The sequence below is a fragment of the Micrasema longulum genome, unplaced genomic scaffold (genome assembly GCF_059751315.1).
Source record: "Micrasema longulum isolate JH-2025_06_02 unplaced genomic scaffold, ASM5975131v1 h1tg000970l, whole genome shotgun sequence".
Classification (NCBI taxonomy): domain Eukaryota; kingdom Metazoa; phylum Arthropoda; class Insecta; order Trichoptera; family Brachycentridae; genus Micrasema; species Micrasema longulum.
In genome coordinates, this window is record NW_028278161.1 from 192,698 (window position 1) to 212,990 (window position 20,293).

The 20,293-nt window shown below is 32.4% G+C and overlaps 1 protein-coding gene across 1 annotated transcript in view; it reads left to right on the plus strand.

Moving 5' to 3' along the window:
• T48 (FU domain-containing protein T48) overlaps nucleotides 1-19,696 on the plus strand; it is a 60,892-nt gene extending 41,196 nt beyond the window's left edge. Inside the window, exons 3-7 of the mRNA XM_088232296.1 lie at nucleotides 7,080-7,201; nucleotides 9,126-9,281; nucleotides 10,691-10,788; nucleotides 14,010-14,111; nucleotides 18,444-19,696. Coding sequence (XP_088088422.1) covers nucleotides 7,080-7,201; nucleotides 9,126-9,281; nucleotides 10,691-10,788; nucleotides 14,010-14,111; nucleotides 18,444-18,825 — 860 coding nt within the window. The 3' untranslated portion in view covers nucleotides 18,826-19,696. The remainder of the gene's footprint in view (nucleotides 1-7,079; nucleotides 7,202-9,125; nucleotides 9,282-10,690; nucleotides 10,789-14,009; nucleotides 14,112-18,443) is intronic.
• Nucleotides 19,697-20,293: the final 597 nt, after the last annotated feature.

Sequence of the window (20,293 nt, forward strand, 5' to 3'; positions counted from 1 at the left end):
CTTTCTGACTAATTTCACATATTTTTTCTGTATATTCTGTGTTTATTATTCAGTATGTTAGCATGTATTTTATTTTTATTTTTTGTAAATGCCTTTTGGGCGTTAATGAACAAAATAAATAAATAAATTATTTTTATTTCCACCGACCGGTTTAAAAGCAAACAAGCTTCTTCGTCAAGGTTTACGTAACTAATGAATTGATTCCTTTTTATTTTTATCATGTTCACTAAATACTACACGTGGACCCAATAAATGAAGTCGTTTTTTCCTTACACGGGTGATATTATTTGATATCACTATTTTCGAAGTTAGACAGGAGAGGACTAAAAGAAATATTGTTTATTTGGTTATTAATTATTGTTTTCTTATTATATATCGCTTTTTTAATTTCTAAGATTGCTAGGTTGTCTAATTGTAATATTTTATTTTCAACATGAAGTACTTTTAATCCAGATTCTTTATTGAAGTTATGATTATTTTCTATTATAAATTTCTATTTTTTCCAAAATAATGTCAGTTTCCGATTCCGGATTTCCGATTCCGATTCCGAAAATTAAAATAATGTCAAAATTTAATTTGACTTCAAAGTTTACTTATTTCTCTCTTATATTCTGAATATGCTTTCAAGAAAACAAGTGCCAAAACGATAAAAAATTTAAGTAAATCGTAATTAAAGGAAAAATTGCTGGGTGGAACAAAACGTTTGTTACTTTAATGCATAGATAAACGTATCGAGGGATTCTAGACCCATCGGTATAAACCGATGTACTTACATCAAAACTTGATGGTGGGGGTATCGGTGCTATACCTTTGTAGTCGGTCGGGAGACTTTTGTCTTCAACTATGACGTCATACTGAAGCTATGTTATTTATGTGCGTAAATATGTGTACTGTGACGTACGCTTCGCCTTATTTCATATCGATGTACCTACCCAAAACTCGAAGGTGGGGGGTCGGTAGTGTATCTTCGTAATCGCTAGACAGAATTTATCTTCAACTATACCGTCAAGGTGAAGGTATGACGTCTTTATCTTCCCATCATACTCGAGGCCCAGGTACTCCAGCAAATTTGGACTGTCAATGAATGTATTGATCACTTTATGAGGTAATATTAGGTACGCTCATTATCCCGAACCACACTTCGCAGGATATCTTGTACCTTGTGTCGCCCGTATCTCTCTAAATGACAACTTTCTATTTGTCACAGTCCTCGAGAAATCTCATTTATCATTTTGCTGGAATTCTGATCACAATGGCCGCTGAAACGAATCTCCAAAACCACAAATGTTAAACATAAATATCCAGAATAGCTAATTGTTTTGTTTTCTCCCGGCCTATTGTTATGTAGATGCGGGATAAGTCATTTAATTTAGAATCTTTTGTCGCATGAAGAATGTACAGGTACCAAAAACAACAGATTACCTACGTTTCATGTCAAATCTATTGTCAAACACACATTGGAGCAGAGATTTACAAACTGGTGGAGATTTCCAATTTGGCAGTATTTCCTGCAGAAGGTTTTCCTCTTTCGGCATAAAAAGTACTTTTTGGCGTTTTTCTATTCAAACTTTATAAAATACTTTATTGTTTTTTTTTTATTTAGGCATAAATAGTTATTTTTGTGTTTTTCTATCTAGGCATAAAAAGTACTTGTTTTGTGTTTTACTGTGGGATAAATAGTACGTTTTATGTTTTTCTATTTAGGCATAAAAAGTACTTTTTGTGTTTTTCTATCGAGGCATGAAAAGTACCTTTTTGTGTTTTTCTTTATAGGCATAAATAGTACTTTTTTGTGTTTTTCCTATTTGGGCATAATTTTTTTAATGTTTTTCTATTTAGGTATAAAAAGTACTTTTTGGTGTTTTTCTATCTAGGCATAAAAAGTACTTTTTTATGTTTTTCTATCTAGGCATAAATAGTACATTTTATGTTTTTCTATTAAGGCATGAAAAGTACTTTTTTGTTTTTCTAAGCATATATAGTACTTTTTATGTTTTTCTATTGAGGGGGAAAACGTGCTTTTTTGTGTTTTTCTATCTAGACATAGATAGTATTTTTTGTGTTTTTCTTTAAGGCATAAATAGTAGGTGTTACGTTTCTATCTAGGGATAAAAAGCCCTTTTTGTATTTTCTGTTTAGGCTTTTTAGTATTTTAATCAAAATATTTTTTTAAAATACTTTAGGGAGGCGTCTGAGAATAGATAATCCTAAGGGAGGCACAGTAATATGAAGTTTGAAAACTGCTGAATTTGGGGGATGCTGTATTGTGAAACCGTCAAAAATCAGTTGAAAGTTCTCAAAGTTTTTGTAATAACCTAAGCATGAAAAAAAATCATACTTGTCTTATAAATAATACTAGACCACCCACTACTTCTGCCATCACATTACTAATCACTAAATACACATCACTAAACATTCCGTAAACCGTGTAGAGTGCAAGTACTAATATTTTTGCTCTCGCTTTAAATTCAGTTAGTAAAGCTTAAAGGTGCATATTTACGATTGTTTTTAAACATACGTATTTATAAGGAATCGATCTTTGCCTGGTGAGATATTTTACAATTAGTTTACTTGTAATCTTGAAGGATTTGAAATTTTATGCGAAAAAAATCTGCGTTGAGTCTACCTACATTAGAATAAATCATATTGTCCCGGCTGAGGTCTATTTGACAGCGCCGCATTGAGTAAAACTCAGGCGAACACAGCAGTGCCATTTTTCAATTAAAAAAAACGAAAAAGTATTTTATACTTAAAAAAAAAAAAAACTAAAAGTAAATATGGAAGCTCAATCCTTCGTTGAATATGCTAAGCGTGCTATAAATGCATTGACTACACTGCTAATGGATCCTAATAATAAATTTACAAAAGAACAACTCGGGAAAGTAGTCCCAAAAACCAACGAAATTTTGTGCACAATAGGACAAATGGCAGTAAAGATGAGCGCATTAGAGACTGAGGTTGCTACGATTAAGAAGTATTCCTCTTCAACTAATATCGACGTCTTTAATATCTGTGATCTAGTATCCGAAGTCCAAGATAGAAGTTACAGGGAGAAAAATATTGTTTTATGTAACTTACCTGAGAGTCAATCTACGACCCGAGCCACAGCTATTAAGGAAGATGATTCTGCTGTCAAGAAAATACTGTCTGAGCTTGATTCCTCTGTTCAAAGTCAAGAAATAAAAATATACCGACTTGGAAGAAATACTGGAGAGAGGCCTCGAGCAATTAAAGTTGAATTTTTGGAGGTCAAATGGTCACGACTACTACTGAGTAGGAAGCACCTTTTAAAAAATAATATTCGCATGTACCAGGATCAGTCTTCATTACAAAGGAAACAGCTTATCGAACTTCGTAATGAACTTGATAGTAGGAAAGCAAGCGGCGAGACTGATATCACAATAAAATACATAAATAACAATCCTAAAATAGTAAAGATGTTTACAAAAAACGACAATCCATCAAACTCTACTATCAAAATGTAAGGGGGGTGAGAACAAAACTACAGACACTTAAAACTGCATTACCAACTACGGATTTCGACATTTACTCATTTACAGAAACATGGTTGAACAACAACATCGACAATACCGAACTTGGTTTTAGCAGCCACCTGATATATAGAAATGATCGGGATAAACTTGCTTCTAACAGATCTCGTGGAGGAGGAGTTTTGATTGCAGTATCGACTAAGTTCTCATCACGAATGCTCAAATGTAAAAAACAAAATTTTGAACAAATTTTTGTAATGATTTCATCAAAACGAGAAAAAATAATAATAGGCTGTGTGTATATTCCCCCTTCGTCTGATACGCAAACCTACAAAGATCATTATTTGGAAGTGGAATGTCTACGAAGGCGGTATCCTGAGGCCACTATAGTTTTGACGGGTGACTACAACTTACCCAATATACAGTGGGATCCAGATGGTATCAACACTAAATCTAGTGATGGCATAGACCATGGGTCAAGTGAGATAATTGAAATGTCAATGTTTTTAAATCTCCGTCAAGCAAATTATGTTTATAATTGTCTTACTCGTCTCTTGGATCTTGTTTTTTCTAATTCAGATAACATTTCAGTGCAACTTGCAAATGAAAATATTTTACCAATTGATAGATACCATCCACCTTTATGCATTAATTTTGGAACCCTTATTTTAGCAAAGTACAAAACCTCTGATGTTAGATTAAATTTTTTTAAAGCAGATTTTCCTGCCATTAACTCATTTATCCTTAGCAGTGATTGGAACTTTTTAAATCAAAATTTAAATGTAGACGATATAATTGCACAATTTTATCATATCCTTGATACTGCCATTGAGTCATCTGTGCCTAAAACTAAATTCATAGCAAGTCATTTTCCTAAATGGTTTAGTAAAAAACTTATTGAAGTTATACTACATAAAAAGATTGCTCATAGTAATTTTAAAAGGTCTCGAGACATTAAAGATTATGAAGAATTTTCGAAATTGAGAATTTTGTCTAAGCAGCTTTCTAAAACCTGTTATCAAGACTGTGTGAGTAAATTTGAAGTCGATGCTGCATCTAAGCCGCAACATATTTTTAAATTTTCCAAGATTCTTAACAGTAGGGAATCTGGAATTCCGTCCACAGTGTATTACAAACGCAAAATGGCAGACACACCACAGGAAGTTGCCAATTTATTTGCTGATTACTTTAGCAGTGTTTATAGTTCTACTTCTAATTCTAGGTTACACAGTATTGATAATACAGATTTAATTGATTTTAACGACTGTGTATTTACTGATTCTGATGTAAAAAAGGGGATTTGTGCCTTAGATCCAAAAAAAAGCGCTGGGCCAGACAATATCCCTACACTTCTTCTTATACAATGTTGTCCCTCTTTAACTGGTCCACTTACAAAAATTTTTAACTTGTCCTTGAAAACTGGAAACTTTCCCAAGAAATGGAAGATCTCATACTTAACCCCCATTTATAAAAAAGGAGATAAAACTGACGTCTCCAATTACCGACCCATTTGTATTCAGTCAGCCATTCCAAAGTTACTGGAATCTGTTTTGCTAACTAAGTTCACCAATGAAATTAGTAAAGTTATCACTCCGTTACAACATGGTTTCATAACTGGTAGATCAACTCTTACAAACCTTATGTTGCATCAGAATCGGTTGATCACATCAATGGAGAGACGTCATCAGACTGATACAATTTATACTGACTTTAGTAAAGCGTTCGACAAGGTTTCTCATACAATTTTAATACACAAACTTAGTTCATTGGGAATTACTGGTAATATCTTGGAATGGTTTAAAAGCTACCTGTCATCAAGGAAAATCTTAGTAAAAGTATTCGGTTATAACTCGTATCAGTTTGAGGCATCTAGTGGGGTACCCCAAGGCTCCCACCTGGGACCAGTACTGTTTTCTTTGTTTGTTAATGACATTGTGTCGATATTTGAGAAAGTAGACATTCTTCTCTTTGCCGACGATCTTAAAATTTCAAAAACTGTTACCTCTGATACCGATTGTGGAGTTCTTCAGTCTAATTTGGTAAGGCTGTACAACTGGTGCCAGAAAAATGAACTTTATTTAAATGTCGACAAGTGTTGTGTAATATCATTTACAAGAAGTAAAAAACCCATAATATTCGATTACAACATTAATAATATCAATCTGGGAAGAGTTACACAAATAAAGGATTTGGGGATAGTTTTTGACGAAAAATTGACATTTATTCCTCACATTGATACCATCACTAATAAGGCAATGAAATGTCTTGGATATTTGCAGCGAACCGTAAAGGATTTTAATTCCATCACTACCCTCAAAGTGCTATTTACTGCCTTGGTTAGAAGTAATTTAGAATTCAATTCAACAATTTGGTCACCTTATTACAATGTTCATATTTTAAAGTTAGAAAGAGTACAACGTAAATTCCTTAGATTCATCAATTACAAACTTAATATACCCGCTGAAAATATTGATTATGATAATTTATTATGTACACTAAATATGTCAACTCTATGTAAAAGAAGAATTATAAATGACTTATTAAATTTATATAAAATAGCGAATGGCGTATTGGACGTCCCGGAATTAACTAGTGTTATCAGCTTGAAAGTACCTCTTCGAAATACTCGGCAGCTAACGTTATTTTTTGAATCTCCTGGCAGTCACAATTATTATTACAATTCACCAATACCTAGACTACACCGGCTAGGTAACGAGTATGGTGAAGTTGATATATTTTGTCTGTCTTTATATAAATATAGGTTAAGTATTCAAAAGGTTATAAATTAATTTATGTAAAATTTCTTAATATTTTTCTTTTTTTTACTATTTCTTTTTCTCATGTATCTCTTTAATAATGTATAAACTTATATGTATGTATATGTATGCGTGTATGTTTTCATATGTAATTTTTTTAAATATTTTTCTATGTACCATATACCTATGTTGGTACATTTCCTGATTTTTACTTATTATTGTATCTTTTAGCATTTCTTATGTTATCTTTTATTTTTACCAAATTTACATACTTATGTTTCACTGCTGCACTTAAATGTAATTTCTAAAATATGTAAAAGCCCATTGGGCGTGTAAATCAATAAATAAAAATAAAATCACGCCATTTTCCCGTGATGGCAAGCAGAGAGGGTGGAACGCCATCTTGGCGTGCTATACGTTATGCATTTTAATTTTTAACATTTTAGAGAAGGGTAAATGGAATCTAGGCATTTACATTTCTTATGACAAACTGTGTAATATTCATTATTCTGCTATTTTTAAAACCTTACTCTCAAATGTTCTTAATTTCTGTTGTAACAAATAAATCTTAATAACTCTCTAGGGGGTGAAATCTATCCCAAGTCTTAAAAAAAATTGATGATCTCAATGTATTGTTGAACTAAATTTGCATTTTTAAATAAAAACACGCAAGCGGGTGTAGAAAGCTAGACAGTAATAAAATACTCTTAGGTCTTCAGTTTAAGTTATACTAAGAATAAAAAAATATTCAAGTAATTAGGTACTTCCTTTCCTGTCCATACATTATTTACAATATCTATCTAATTAATTTTCGCTGTGGATACATTTTCAGATTGCGTCGAGCAGTGCCGGCGGTGTGAGGTGGGTGCGGTGGGGCGGGGGAGATGTTTGGGGCTCTGCCCCACGTACAGTGGCAAGGGCAGCCCTTGTCGGCCCCCTAGAAGAATCAATGAGGTAAATAAATCATTTATTTCCGAAGGCTTCGCTTGTAATTTTATTTTTTTATACTGCATCTTAATAAGTACAGTTACTGGTGGGTTCGATGTAAAATATTTGTTTTATTACAACAATCATAACTAGCAGGCATCAGTCTAATAATAATATCTTCTTCTTGCGATGCCTTGTCAGGTCCTCCAACGTTGGCGATCACTACAGCGAAAGCATCTCGGTCCTGCACTGCTTTTTGATTTGATTTTAGATCATGATTAGTTCTGTTTGATATTTTGGAAGACCATATCGTTGGTGATCTGGCAGAAAGCCCTATCTCGAAAATGTCAATTTTTCAAGAGAGGCGTAAAATTTTTTTGTTCAGAACTTTTTAATAGTGTTGCCAGTAAGACTTCCTGAATTTGCCCGAATTATGAAGATTTTTAGAATAAAGTCGTCTGGATTGTTTCCTGATATTGTGGCAAAAATATATATAGGACAGTTACCACCAAAATCTGAATTTGCCAAAAAAAATAGACAGGAATTTCTGCCAGATCATCAACGATATTAAGCTCTCGAGAGCAAAATCTATTTTCAATAGTTCAGTATTGGATTATCCGAGGGAGAAGAAATTTATTATTAATATATATATTTATTATACGGCACAAGTGCCTTTTACAATATAAAATACACCAAATAATGAGTTAGTTAGATTACAAAAATTTAAAAACGATATTAAAACATGGGTATAAAAAGAAAAATAAAAATAACAAGAAATATATATATACATGTATTCACAGACTCGAGTTAAAAATGTCAATATGAGAGGTACATTCGTTTCCTAGTCTGTGTATACGCGGTATTGGTGAGTGACAAAGATGTTGGTTTGAGAAGGGTGACAATAATATATACTATTTTGTCTAGTTCTACGTATTGGTATCTTTATTAAATCCAGGAGTTCGCAACAATCGAATTTAGAGTTAAAGATTTTTTATAAAAATATTAGGTCAAGTATTTTCCTGCGATCCTCCAGAGTAGGTAATTTCAAAAAGATTAACAAAGACATGTAATTTGAGCAAGACTTGATGATTTTTCCACTATTTGAATTCATTGTTTCCAGTAAATCAAATTTTTGTCTTTGTTTGTTCTTCTTATATTAATGGGAGTAGAAATCTCACGTCAAGGTGATTTGTACACTGAAGTCCGAGAACAGGTCAACACAGCATCAACTGTGTCGGGTTGTCTGAGGAATGCAATAAGGAAAAATAAGGATATGCGTTTCGATAGTAAGGTCAGAATATACAAGACACGTGTGAGACGCATCATGATGTATGCTGTGGAAACGCGGGCTGACGTGGACTGACGTGTGATGGAGCAGATCCAGACGAAGATACTGAGAGCACCATGAGGGCAGGATGAACAGTGAGAGACTAGTGTACGCTGCAACTAATAAAATCCCACCTGGGTAACGCCCGCCCGGAAGATCACCCAAGAGAGAAAGAACAGTTGGACCTCATCATCTCAGGAGAACAACCAGTTTTCTAAAACACAGATCTTGGGATCTTTCAAAAGATGAAGAAGAAGATATGAATGTGCTATGTATTATTTTTAATACTGTTGTCGTACTATATATTTTTTTTTTATTGTAAAAGAAATATTTGCATTCTTATAATTTACACAAATATTTCATTTTGAGGGCCATTTTCAACGAGTTGTAAATAACTCACTATTAGAAAATGGGAATCAAGTTGGGGTAGATTGGGATTCGAACCACGGACCTTCGATCCGTGAGTCCGAGACACTAGCCACAGGACCACAACCCAATATTATTTATCCCAACTCAAAACAGGATGGTAGTCTTATGGAGTTGGGACTTGTGTATCAATAAATGGACTCGTATAATCAATAAAATTATTTGTGAATTAATAAATAAATAATAATCTGATTACAGATTACAGTAGGGTGTGCTGTAGGCGTTTTACTCTGCATCATGTTTGGAGTAGGGGGACTATTGTGCGTGAGGATGAGGCACAAACGAAAAGACAGTCTTCCAAAGCAGAGTCCAAAAGCGTTGAGGAACTTTCACAAAGAACTCGACAGATTCCGGGTAAGATAACTTTAATTTTGTTGTAAAATACCCAGAAATTAATCAAAAGGATGAAAATATTTACTTGCAAGGTGAAGTGCTCTTCCTAGTTTCTTCTTCTTCTTCATGTGCCATATCAAGTCTCTTAGACACTAGCAATCACTCAGGAGTAGGTATCCTTATCCTGCACAAAACCCAAGCAGTTTCTTAATAAAACCCGAATAGTTTCTTAGAAGCGTATATTTGCTTGTGGACCAGATATATTTTCTAGTTTCTCAGGCTTCAGACAGAATCAGGGCCGACCCAACCATATGGTCAGTCGGCACTAAGAACCAGACACTTGCTTACAAAGGAGGAGAGAATCATATGCCTCCTAGGCGGCCTCCGTGGTGTAGTGGTCAAGACGCTTGACTCACACATGAAAGGTTTCGGGTTCGATTCCCGGTGAGAACACAAAAAAAAAAGTGATTTTTCTCAAGCCTGGGTGTTCTGTGATGTAAATCACCACTGTAATTGAGCCTCCTGGCTTGTTGCGGTGCAAAAAATAAAAATAAAAAAAAACATATTTCCCCCATCGATTTACAAACGGCGCACTAGATCCCGTTAGATCAGGCGCTGTCCTTGCCATTTGGATTAATTAATTAGGTAAATAAAATATTTTCAGGAAATTCCTTGTAAGCAACACCATCTAGACTTTATCGTAAGCGAAACGTTTTGGAGAGTTTTCTGCTCTACAAATAAATACTTCTCATTAGCGAGTTTGCCATTCACATGGTTGGAATACAAAAAATATTATCATGAACATTTAACGACTCGCTAAGCCAATTGATTGAATTTTTTTTTAAATTTATCATACCATTTTTTCATCTGGCTACTAACTAAACAATATTTTGGGACAAAGAAAAAAAAAGAAAAAAACAAATAAAATATGATGATTAAAAAAACGTGATCAAATATGGAGCAGTTTGTAAGTAGTTTTCAAACATATGTAAACTCCTAGGTAGTATTATAAATCTTCTCTATCCCCTAGAGAGTGATTAATTTGGGGATTTTTATTTTTTGCATGCGTTTACACTTTCCTTCATATCTGGCCACACTGATAATTAAACGTCAAATAAATATGAACACAAGAAATCAAACGTGATGATTTTCATTTGGAACATTTTTGCGACCTTGAGCCTTACCTAAAATACTTAAAAAGACCAAACCGTATTTTTTTTTTACACTTTTATACATCATTTGACGTTTAATCATCAGTGTGGCCATTACATGAAGCAAAACGTCGTCGCAGTAAAAAAAACACACAATTTTCATTCATTTGAATATTATAGTGTTTGAAGTGATAATTTAAACCAGCTTTCCAAATTTCACTATAAAAATGATCTTATCCGTTTTTGTTAAACTGTTTACTAATTATCGTTTTCTTTCAGCCTCATGCTTACACGTTTTTGGCCACTTTGAACGATGTGAGGAGATATGTTAGGGAAATGCATCGAGCAGGCAACACTGAGGCTGCTGTGTTTTGCGGGTAAATATTCAAAATAGTAATATCACTATACCGGTAAATATAAACAAATATCTTAGGAAGGGTAAAACCATGTTCAAAAAATATGTTGTTGTTATTACATAACATGACCAATAGTAAAGCTCTTACCATGTTTCACTGGAAATAGTGATGTACGGACATAATAATGTGAATTTCATAATACAAAAACCTATTTTTATCACCTTTGCCATACCTTGTGTCAGTGGCGAGCTGTGATCTATTTTATAGGTAATCTACAAAAAATGTTCATCAATTTGAACGTGCATATAAGTACATAATATGTAAGTAATATAATTATAAATTACTATTTTTTCTGTGAAAATCAACTCACACAATAATGATTACTAACCACGCGATATGCGTAGCTTTATTCTACGCTATTTTAATACAATACTTGGACAAAAGTTTATTGACAAATACCACAATGACATTCAGCAGTAACTGTTAACTTTGAACACTGGCCGATTCCTTTTAAAATGAACAATGCCAAAAACGGCCACTGCGAACGCCACATGTCCTATGTGATACATAATATGTCAACGGTTTCCTATCAAAGAAAAATATTCCTTCGGAAATAATGTTCGAAATACTAGTTTCCAAAAAGAGAATCTTCAAATAATATGTGTAATCTGCAAGCTTGTTTTAGTAATAAAAAAACCGACTTGGGTTAAAGATGTAAAACATGGGTACTTTTTTGTATGGAGTAATAAGCTGAGGTAATCGGCTAGTTTCATCTTTCACTGAGAACGGGCTGGTGCCGGGCGCAGTTCATAGATATTTTTGTTTGTGGAAAGATATAAACCGTGGTTGGTGATTTATAATAAATAACAATAATTATTTTATTTATTTTCGTATAAACATATTTACTATAGAACATTATTATCGAAAGTCGAATATGCATAATCGCTTTTTTGGTGATTCGCCCCTGCCTTGTGTAGTGTATGTATAGGGCACTAATTTGAAACACCAACGGTAACGTTTCCTGATAACTATTGAAGGTTAAGATCAGTGGCAACTGAAAGGGCCAAAATGGGGGGGTTATTTTTTTTACTGAATAGGTACAGATGCATTTCACGATAATGTTCGTACCAATTTTTTTTGTAAATATACATTAATATGTCTGTATAGATGTTTCCAATATGATTCACAAATTCACAAAATACCATTTGACGATTTAACTTTTTTTTTGGTCTCAATGCTCACTAATAACTAATAACGAATTCGTTCTTCTTTAGTGTATGTATGTGAAATACATTGGAATTCATTTATCATCGTATCTCTTCTAGTCTAGACCAATGCCACTATTATAATTATTATTATCAATATTATTCTAATCTTCCTTGTTTCGTGTTTTTATCTCTACTGGGACAATGCCTGCGTTCCAACTAATTTTGGGCGAAATGTTTCGATATTTGTACATACAATACGTTTCATCTCTTTCTTTCTTATGCGAAAATGTAGAGAGAAAACATTAGCTTTTGGACAGTTACAGAAATGACCCGCGCATGCGGTGATTTTTCTTAATATTATTCTAGATAACATAATATACATAAAAATATGAAGATTAATAGGCACTTATATATTAAAATTAATGTTTTTTTTTTAAATATATTATAAAACCTAATTACATTATATTATTTACTTTATTTATAATGTACGATATGAACCCGACAATGCTTCGCTATTGGTAGATTAGAGTACTCATCTATTTTTATAAAAACAAAACAAAAGGATTCGCCAATGGTAAATATCTATATTGTGTAAACTAATCACTGCTCTAGTGCCATAACCCAGAGAGAAAATACGGGAATACATTTGTAGAAAGAAAAGTCAGACCACGTTTCCTCTTAAATTAAATATTATTAAGTATACTTTCAAAACTTTAATAAAAAATCTTTGGTAAAAACCGTTCGGATAAACGTAAAAAAATATGTAACTTTTCATTGGTAAGTAGCCTAGGTATTTGTTTATGATTGAATTCCAAAACTTCCAATAATTAATTTTCAAATATGGAACAGGGGTGCATTCTATTTAGGAATGCGATTTTCAAAAATGTATCGAATATCAGTTGATATTATTTTAATATAACCAAAAATTCAGTAATAAACGCGCAGAAATTATTAGGAATTTAAGGAAATAATCTAATTTGAATCTATTAAAAACGAATATTGTTTGTAAAAATCCAAAAACAAACTTTTTTTATGGACTAAAAAATAACATCTTCGTCGAATGCAACCCTGGTGATGGATAAAAAAACATTTACGCTCTTAACTTTTTTCACTTTGAAGATTTTAGTAGCTATAAACACTCTCGTGGTAAAGATCTACATTTCGCTGAAAACCGCACGTAAATCGATCCAGTAGTTATTCGGTCCATCGAGGACACACAAACGAACATTGCCTTTTGTATATATATGTATAGATTTTAGGTACATATTTTTTAGATTAGTAGCGAAATTTGGGGGGTCATTGACCCAATGGACATAAGGGAAAGCCGCCGCTGGTTAAGATGATCAGTTTTATGTCTCGATCCTAATAAAACACATATTTTGTGTTGATTTACGTCTTGAAAACCTAATAAAATATGTGTAAGCTATTATAAACCTAAAAGTGCACGTTATTACGATGTTCTTGCGACATAAGACTTATTATTAATACGAAATATTTAGAAAAAAATACCTCAATTCTGGTGGTATATTTATGTACCATTCTGTTCTAGCTACACGGGATTAATTAATAAATTTATAAGTTTAAATTTGGTTTTAATATTTTTTAATGTGTCTAGACCAAGATGCCGAAGGCACATTTTATATTGTTTATTTTTTTTATGAATGAATTAATTGAATCTGTTAGGCTGTAGAGTTAATTAATAGTAATTAAAGTTGAGATCTCATGCACGGTAGTCGAAATTCTTACCAGTATACCATGAGCCGGATAAGTAAAGACATTGAATGAAAAAAAAAATAATAATAACGATTCAGGAATGTATTGAATGTCAACTGCCCCATTCCTATTGACTCCAATTTCAAATTCATTAATGACATTCAAAAATTAGGGGCAAATGACATGAATGGAGCTACATTCACCATCTTATTCGGGAATTGTTAATTTTCTGATTCTAGTATGAAGATAGTGAATTTATTACTTTTAATATAGATATGTTACTGATAATAGTTACAAAAGTAAACGGTAATTTATTTCTAGGCGATCTCTCAGCGACCTCGCCAAGATTCTGATGCTTTTAAACAGGAGAGATGTTCCTGTCATCCCACCTGATTGGCCAAGATTGGCTACCCTCGCTGAACTGTAAGTATAATTGGTGGGAAAATAAAAGTTACCTCATAATAATAATATTTTGTTATCCGTTAACAAATGAAAAATGTTTCTAAATTATAAAAACTATGAAAATAAATAGAAGATTAAAAAAAAAAACAAATGCTAAGGAAAGAAAAATAAATACAGTAAAACCTCGTTTTTACGTTCCTCAATTTTACGTTTTCCCACTTTTTACGCCGAAATGTTAAGGTCTCATTTTTTTCCATACATTTTCATGCAATATTCCCCCAATTACGTTTTTAACGTTTTCCATAAACCCCGGTTTTACGTTGAAAATTTTTCGAAACTCATCGATCTGTCAAAGGACGCCGAGCCGCACGCTGCCACGTTTGCCCTAAATGGTGAATAAAATCAAGGCAAATAAAAAAATATGTAAGTTGTTGTCTCAAACTAAATTCAAAGTAGGTTCAGTGTAATTGACCATTTTGTTTAAGTGTCTAATTTTGACATTTTACTAAATTGTGACATCTGGTTGACGCATTTTTAGGAATAATAAAGTCTTTACATCAATAAATTACGATGCAGAAAGTAAAAAATATAAATTTGGCAATAGAAATATTATTTGTAGTTATAAACATAATTTGGGAAGATTGTTTAAATGGTTATCATAAAAGTGTGGAACAGTTTTGCCACGATGTAAATGACGGTTGAAATTTTGTGGTACCATACTAAAAAAAATGATACCATGTAAGCAAAATTTCCCAATATTTAGGGATAAAATCATTTATGCATTTTATGTCAATTCAAATATTTATTTTCATGTTTTTAAGGTTAAGTACCTACATAAAATTATTCAAACATGTTTTTCTTTAAATCCAAAAATAGTTTTTCATTTAACACTTTTTTTCGCTGCTCCCTTGAAAAACGTAAAACAAGGGTTTTACTGTAATTTCATATAAAAAAAAAATTAACAAGTCATTTATGTGATCATTATGGCGATTTCAGCATTTGTGTAGCGAGTAATATCGTTACATTTTCACAATTTTATTAAATACATAAAAAATAATGCAGATGATTTTACTTGTTACCCAGAAATATATATTTACTAGTCTATCACAGTATTGCAGTATACCAAATAATAACAACAAATATCTCGATCTAGTCGCAAGTTCTCATAATTTGGAAGTCTCCAAGATTAGCCAGCCTCTCATCCCTGAGTGTCGGCACCATATCGCTCTATGTATTAAACTTGAATTATCCGTTTTTACACCGATGCCTAATCACTCCCGTACTATAACATTATTTAAAAAGGCAAATTATAATACAATTAATAACTCCCTTCAGAATATCAACTGGGATAGCGAATTTTTTAATCTTTCTTGTAACACTGCTGTGGATAGATTCTATTACATCTTAAGGGAAATTATATCTGTAAATATTCCCACGAGAGAATGCAAAGCAAATAACTCGTATCCTGTATGGTATAGTCCAGCATTAATTAAACTCACTAAAGAAAAATACAAAATTTTCAAAAAATGGAAGAAATTTAATAACCCCCTTGATAAGATTGAGTTTAATATTCTGCGCGCAAGACAAAAACAAATGGCTAAAGATTGCCTTAAAAGTTTTGTAAATGACTCTGAGATTAAAATTAGTAAAGATCCAAAGCAATTTTGGAATTTTGTTAAGAGTAAAAACAAAAATCATGGTTTGCCGCAATCTATGGTTCTTGATGATATTACAGCGGACAATCCCAGTGATATTTGTGAGTTATTTTCAAAGCATTTTGTTACTTCCTTCAATCATTGCACCCCCAACACACAATTACCTTATACAAACATACAAACTGATGATCATGTCAACATATCTTCTATTTCAATTTCAAAAAGGATGATTATTGGTCATATTAAAAGTTTGTCAAATAGTACAAGCGGGGGTAGTGATAACATATCTTCATATTTCATTAAAATGTGTTGTTATGAAATCGCCAAACCATTATTTCTATTATTTCAATTATCATTAAGTGAAGGCATATTTCCTGATATGTGGAAAAGCGCCCTTATAACACCCATATATAAATCTGGTTCAAAAAATGATATAAAAAATTATCGTCCAATCTCAAAATTAACTATTATCAGCAAACTTTTTGAAAAAATAGTCTACAGTCAACTTTATAATGCTGTCAAAAACACTATCATCGAGAACCAACATGGTTTTGTAAAATTTAGATCCGTCACTTCTAATCTTGTTGTATTTTTGGAATCTGTTTTAAAAGCAATGGACGAAAGAACTCAGGTAGACGTAGTGTATACTGATTATTCAAAGGCTTTTGACACTGTTACGCATAGTATATTACTCAATAAATTATGGAATTTGGGTATCCACGGTAATCTACATAGGTGGCTGACGTCTTACCTTAATAATAGACTACAATCAGTAGTCGTAAACGGGTTTAGTTCCGATGTTGTAAATGTACCCTCAGGCGTTCCACAAGGATCGCATTTGGGGCCATTACTATTTATAATTTTTATCAATGACATTGGTAAGTGCTTTAAATTTGCAAATTTTTTACTTTTTGCTGATGACATGAAAATATACTTAAAAATAAAATCTAATTTAGACTGTGTCAAACTCCAAGAAGATCTCGATAGATTAAATTTATATTGTAAACAAAACTTACTAAAATTGAATATTAAAAAATGCTCTGTGCTCACATTTTCAAGGAACAACTTTAAAATCATCCATAATTATTGCCTTGACTATCAAGTACTTACTAAAGTTAATGAGATGCGGGATCTCGGGGTTCTACTTGACAATAAGTTAACGTTTGAGGCACATGTCAACTCAATTGTGAAAAAATCATACCAAATGTTAGGTTTCCTCTTCCGTATAGGGAGAGAATTCAATCATGCGCGCACTCTTAAAACTCTTTACTTCACATTTGTTCGAAGTCAATTAGAATTCGCATCTCCCGCTTGGAGCCCTCAATACAAAAAATACACAAACCGAATTGAATCTATACAATCAAAATTTTTATCGTATTGCAATTTTAGACGGTTGACTCAGAATACAGGTCCAGATGAGTCTATAAACTTACCTAAACTCCAAACTCTCCAAACTCGAAGGAACATGGCTGATGCCATTTTTATGTATAAAACTTTGAATAACATGATAGATTGCCCTAAGATTCTGTCACTTATTAATTTTAGAGTCCCAGTAACGCAGACCAGAAACCAATCTCTTTTTAAAATTTCTAAATGTAAAACTAAATCTTTTCAAAATTCATTTGTAAATAGAACCTGCCATATGTGTAATCAAAAATTAAATTGTATTGATATTAATAATATATCTTTAACTTCCTTTAAAAGTGAAATATCCAAAAATAATTCAAGTTATGATGTTGCGCCTTGAATCTGCAGCCTATATTATGCAGGTGATGTGCAGTTTTGTATGTAGGCACATAATAAATGAACACTGTATGGTCAACTATAGTTGTATTATTTATTGTAATGTGCAACTGTGTGACCAATATTCATTTACATTTCTAGTAATATTATAAGTTTTGTATGATTAGTTATTTTATGTTATGTATAATTTTGATGTGACAACATTTACAATAACAATATTATGTGGAAGCCTCTAATTGGACTTTATGATATGTATTTATGGTATAATTGATTCTTATAAATGTATAAATGTCTGTTGGCTTTCCAATGAAATAAAATAAAATAAAAATAAAATAAAATAAAATAAATAAAATGAACTAAGGTCATTTGGAAGTCTAGGCATTTACAGGGATTATGACCTGTCTTTGACTGGTTTGAGTGGCCACTTTACACACTGTGTAACTCCTATCCCTATGTTTGAACATCCATATTTCTTCAATTCTTCCGTCTGTTGATTTTAGTAAAGAGCTTATTGAATGCTTAGTTATGTAAATGCCTAGCCTTCCATATTCCCTTCTCTAAAATGTTCTCCATCTCTGATGTAATTTGTTAATCTTAGTGACTCCCTAGGAGGTAAAATCCAGTCTTTTATCTACAAAATTTTGGACAATCTCAAAATATTGTAAGGAAATATGTACATTATGTCTTTCTCACATGAATGTTTGTGTGTGTATTGTGATTTGCTCTGTTTTTTTTTTTCAAATTGTTGAAGGCAAAGCAATATTTGCTGAATCTAAGATGTATGGGAATAATATGTATATTCATTATCCGTCAGTGACGCAGATGTTTTAGGGTAAGGTAGATAGGGACAGTCTTAAGTTCAAATTAGTTACACATTTTAAACCTGTGCTTTGTTAGCAGGTTCCCTGCAAAACATTTGGCTTTCTTCTCAACTGTAATTTTTTTATATTTTTAGACTCCTGGAGCGACGTAGTTTGGTCATCCCTCCGCCACAACCGCAAGTTGCTCAGCTGATACAATTTCTCCAAACTCCAACCCTGAAGCCCAACTCTTCTCTGGATCCATCACAATCCACCCCCATGTCAACATTGAAACCTCCGGCATACGAGCTTTCAATACAAACTCAAGACGCGCCGACATACGGTGACTTTTCCTTCAAACCAGACTGGAGCCAGCAGTGGGAATTGCCACAAGAGTCCACTCAGGATAGACCGACCCTCCAACATGCCAACGCTTGGCAAAATAGACAAGATAATCAAAGAAATAGTCTATGGCCGGATGAAGATTTTTTCCTCATTGGGTACAGACCACAAGACGAGATTGTCACTGTCTTATAATGCTGATTTTTACCTTCTTTTGTTTTTTTACATAGTTTGTAAGAATAAGAAAATGCTGTAGCTGAACTCCCCGTTCAATAAATAGAGCGACCTGGAAATGTCAATAGTCCATGTTAGAATGATAAAGATGATGAGTTGAAACAATATATGTAATTGCACTTTTTTAATATGATAAGTAGCCCCCATTTGTTCTCTCAGAGAATATGGTTTTTTAAATATAATTGTCAAATTTTGTTTTTTAAATTTGTAACTAAGTAATGTATGCACGGAGGATTTTTAATAAAGTTCACACTTGAATATGGTTTTATGCGCGGACTACAGTACACAGATGTATAGTGTTGAATTTAGTTTCAATTAAGGAGTGTATTCAAATATTTTTTCTTAGTTTTTATCACTTTAAAAACTAAAGAAAGTATTTTTCTTATTAGAATAAAAATGCAGTTCCACCAAGAAATGTCAGTAGAGAAACTCAATCTCTTAAAATGTATGTATTATAACATTATATATATGTACGCCTTTTACTATTTTGTTTAAGTATAATTTATTTTCTTTTTAAAATACCATTTTATTTTAAATAAAACATGCACTAATCACATTTTCAATACCTAGTGTAATTACTTTGATATATTCCATATATTTTTGCTATTCACAACCTTATTACTTAGAAGGTAAATCATTTCATTTGTTAAAAATGTTTATAGTTTTAAATAATAAAAACTTTTCATGCTTCCTTCTAGATTGTAATTTGAATATTATGCACAGAACACCAAAAAATGTAATCTAGTCAATGTTAAAATTTATATTTTTTTAATGTGTATTATTTTTATATTCACCACTGTAAAATAAATAAAAAAAATTGAATATAAATAAATATTGTTTTTAAATTTCTCATATTATTGTTTTTATATGGGTACATTTATTCTCTCTTATGAATTTTGTAAAAATCTTGATACCCTTTCTGCATCTAATGGTGCATAGAGCACTGAATTGGTACACCAATTGCCGCCTATCTTGATCATTTTTGTTACATGAAGGTAAGGTGATTTATGATGAACTGTGTATGTCATGTCGGGAATCGAGCCCGAAACCTCTTGCATGGTAAGCAAACGCGCTGAACTAGAACAAAGGAATAGAGATTAAGTCTTACAGTAGCTCAGTTTAGTTATCCCCCACACTGAGATCTGCGAAATGCAGAAAGAACCAACCCAAGAAACTCCAATTAACTGGAAGAGTTTACTAGTCTACACATTCTTGACATTGGGAAATTAAAGCCATGGTTAGATTTGAAAGATTTAACAGGCAAAAAATAATCATTTCTTGTGACACGCGAGGGAACTCGGAAGGAGATTGTTTGTAACAAAGAAAGGACATCACTTATTGAGTTGAGTGTTTAAAAAATACATATAAGTTCAAACTTTTTTCTACGGTTTTCCAATGAAGACATTTATTAACGCTTTTCTATATAAGC